Source organism: Octopus bimaculoides, chromosome 1 (genome assembly GCF_001194135.2).
Source record: "Octopus bimaculoides isolate UCB-OBI-ISO-001 chromosome 1, ASM119413v2, whole genome shotgun sequence".
NCBI classification, from domain to species: Eukaryota; Metazoa; Mollusca; class Cephalopoda; order Octopoda; family Octopodidae; genus Octopus; species Octopus bimaculoides.
In genome coordinates, this window is record NC_068981.1 from 146,976,804 (window position 1) to 146,980,613 (window position 3,810).

Genomic DNA, 3,810 nt, shown 5'->3' on the forward strand with positions numbered 1-3,810 from the left:
AAAAAAAAAAAAAAAAAAAAAAAAAAAAAAAAAAGACTGGGTTTTATATTACTTCAGAACGTGTCTAATATTGCTCAGGCATCTTTTATGCAATCAAATATATTAATGTATACAAGTTATAAGCTTGTCAAGATATCAGTTGATTGATAAATTAAATCGCTATAAAAAGTAAGAACTAATTTGAAGAAAAAGAAAAAAGACAAAAGAGAAACTTACTGTTAATAGCATTTAATACAGCTTTTATGTCCTTCAAAAGTTCATTCATGGTTTCTGGATACCTCTCCTTATCAAGAAATTTATACCACTGCATACCTGCCAGCTTCAGTCTCCTATGAAGAAAAAAATATTTTGCTTTTATAAAAGAGAAAATTCTTTAGAAGTTTAATTTAAGGTGAGACAAATTTCATAGTTATTTTTTCTTTAGATATATTAGATGCATATTCATTATTTTCTGGAAAATTCTCTGAAACTATCAATTAATCTAAACTTCAGCTTCCTTCAATATGATTGCCTTTGTCAGTTTTAACGTCCACATTTCCATGCTTGATTAAGTTGGACAGAATTCACAGAGGTAGATTTTCTATAGATGGATGCCATTCCTGTCGCCAACCATTACCTAATTTCAAGTAAGGTAATATTTCCCCTTGGTCAGACATAAGATTAAGAACCAAGAACACAGCTTGTATGACTATGCACATTTACAAATATCGCATGATGTCAAGAGAAGGGTACACACACACACCTATGACAAGCTTCTTTTAGTTTCCATCAACCTAATCCACTCACAAAGATTTGGTTGGCCTGGGGCTATAGTAGAAGACACTTGCTCTAGGTGCCACACAATAGGACAGAAACTGAAACAATCTTGTTGCAAAGCAAACTTCTTAACTACAGGCACACCTGTACGTAAACATGTGCCACACAAAGCTTTGTATTAATAGAAGAAAATTAAATTGACATTCAGTCACTTACATCCCAGTATCCATAGACGAAAGGAGATTTTCATCTGAAGAAATGCTAACAGGGAAAATGCTTTTGTTTGAAATATATGCCAAGGATAATTCATCTTTACAGAATTTGGAATGAATGGAAGTTTCGCTGACAATAGATATGAACACCTGTAATAAATGATAAGATAGAAAAAGAAATGTAAGAATATATTTGATTACCAAAATATGGAAAAAATTAACATTTAATAAGAATTTATCATAATTATAAAATAATGGATTTCCTACATTGACCGGAGTGTTAAAAATTTATTGGAAAACAGTGGTATTAAATTAACCAAAGATATTTTATGGTATTTCTTCTTAGTATGGACTCTAGAGAGATAAACAGTCAAAGTTGACTCCAGCTGGATTTGAACTCAAAGTCAGATAAGTAAATACCACAATGCATTTTTTTATCCAGCACTCTAGCAATTTTGTACATCGATTTTGCCAATACCTATATTTAACAGCTTTATATATTCTTCTACTTATTAAGATTTTGATGTCAGACAACCAAAAAATGTTTATGTAAAATGTGCAGTGTGTGTCTGTGTGTGCATGCCTAAATCACCTGAAAGTAATGAGAGAATACATGGATTAAAAATATTAAGAAATATAAATGAAGTTGATGGTTTTGCAAAGATCAGACTATTTTTGCAACAGTGAAGCAGTAGCATCTGAGAAAACTAGTGATGTCCTGTGTTGGCAAATAATAAATGGAAAAAAATTAAGTGGTACAAGTTAGTTTGTCACGTGGAAAAGAGATCTGGCACTTCAGACAGAAAGTTTTATTAGTGCCTCAGGTTTGGCATGGTATCTACAGCTGGATGTAGAACAACCAATTTACAGAACACACAGGATGCATTATTTCATGGCACCAGCACCACAAAAATTGTCTTGCCCTTGGCAAAACTAAAAACCCTTTACAGTGTGTACTGGGTTTTTGTATTGTTTTGTGGTAAGCACTTGTAACCGACAAGATAAAACTAGCTAAATGAGAACAGATTTGCTGCAAGAGATCTGTTATGGTAGTGGGAAGAGTTAACAGATGTGATACTTTTTAGTGGAAGAAAGGAAGAAGTAGTGTCAGGAGTTAGTGTGAAAGTGAGAGGATAAGTGGTGAGGAGGATGGGGCAATTGATGACTATATATACAAATACTTTAAACATTTTAATTTTCATTTTGGATGTGCTTTTTATGCTGGAAAGATCTGATCTTATGATATTATTATTTCTCTCAGTGAATGCAGAAGCTTTGTTGAAAAAAGGTCAACATTCATAAAGACACAAGGAAGCTATCCTCAAACCAGAGATTTGACTCATATACTACTTGCAACATAATGGATGCTGCCTGAGGTACCAAGTGGCCAGGTGGTAGCACTGAATAGGCAACAAATTATGACGAACAATCTATCCACGCAGTTTCCATCAAGTTAATTTCACCCACATGGCTTGAATAATCCAAGCTATGGTAGAAGATATCATAGCTCAAAGTACTACTCGGTGAAATAACCAGGAACCAAATAATTGCTAAGCAAGTTTCATAACAACTCAGCTATGCTTGCACAAATTAATTCAACTAATTCGTTTTTTTTTCTTTAAGCTCAAATTTATATTTTTTACAACTGAATTTTATTGGACATTTTAATCCTTTTTTGTGATAGGTAAATTAAGCAATAATGAAGGTAAATTGAGCAATAAATGTTTCATAAAATTAAAAGAGAATTGTGGAGGTGAAAAGCCAGAATAAAAGTAAATTAGTGTATACTCTGATGTATATAATAACCTACTTTTCAAGTGATATCATTTGCAACAGCTATACAAGCACTCAAACAATAACATCACTTGTAAAAGCAAGTTTACACACACACACACACACACACACACACACACACACACACACACATATATATATCATTACGCACAATAAACACAATATAATAAGGCACTGAATACTATATGCTGCAACAAAGCACCATGATCATGCACATGCAAGAAAATGTATATGTGCATATAAAGTAGAGTATGCATATGCATGAAAAGGAGTATGCATATGCATGAAAATGAGTATGCATATGCATGAAAAGGAGTATACATATGCATGAAAAGGAGTATACATATGCAGGAGACTGTATATATGCATGTGTGTGGTTGTGCATATAAAAATAGGTGCATGTATAGAGAATATGTGCACAAATGAAAGGTGTCTGATGGAGTGTGTGAGTGTGTATGTATGTGAGTGTGTATGCATGTGAGTGTGTATGTATGTGAGTGTGTATGCATGTGCATATTCATAGAAAAGAGAGCACTACTATTTACATAGCTGTACATTTAAGTAATTTACTCTTATAAGAAATACTGTTACACTTCATAAACAACATTTTGTTAAATGGAATGACTGGCCAAAATAGCTACTGACCTTGAAATCAGTTGTCCTAAAAACCCATCCTTGAATGTTTACTTAGACAACTATGTATGCAATAACAAACATTTATCTTTTTACACATTTTAAATTAAGAGAGGTAATTTGAAGCAAGAAAAATTAACTTTCATGTAGCTTCTGCACTGCCCTTAATGCTTACTTTAATACTTGTTTCAGTCACTTGACTGTGGCCATGCTGGAGCACCGCCTTTAGTCGAGCAAATCGACCCCAGGATTTATTCTAAGTAAGCCTAGTACTTTATTGGTTTCTTTTGCCGAACCGCTAAGTTACGAGGACGTAAAAACACACCAGCATCGGTTGTCAAATAATGTTGAGGGGGAGGGGACAAACACAGACAAACAAATATATACACACACACACATATATATATATATATAT

The 3,810-nt window shown here is 33.2% G+C and overlaps 1 protein-coding gene across 1 annotated transcript in view; it reads right to left on the reverse strand.

The window, feature by feature from the left end:
- The window catches only part of LOC106868728 (uncharacterized), a 15,637-nt gene that overhangs the window by 9,498 nt on the left and 2,329 nt on the right, over positions 1-3,810 (reverse strand). The window contains exons 2-3 of the mRNA XM_052969725.1: positions 973-1,231; positions 217-329 (exon numbers count right to left, since the gene is read on the reverse strand). Coding sequence (XP_052825685.1) covers positions 217-329; positions 973-1,231 — 372 coding nt within the window. The remainder of the gene's footprint in view (positions 1-216; positions 330-972; positions 1,232-3,810) is intronic.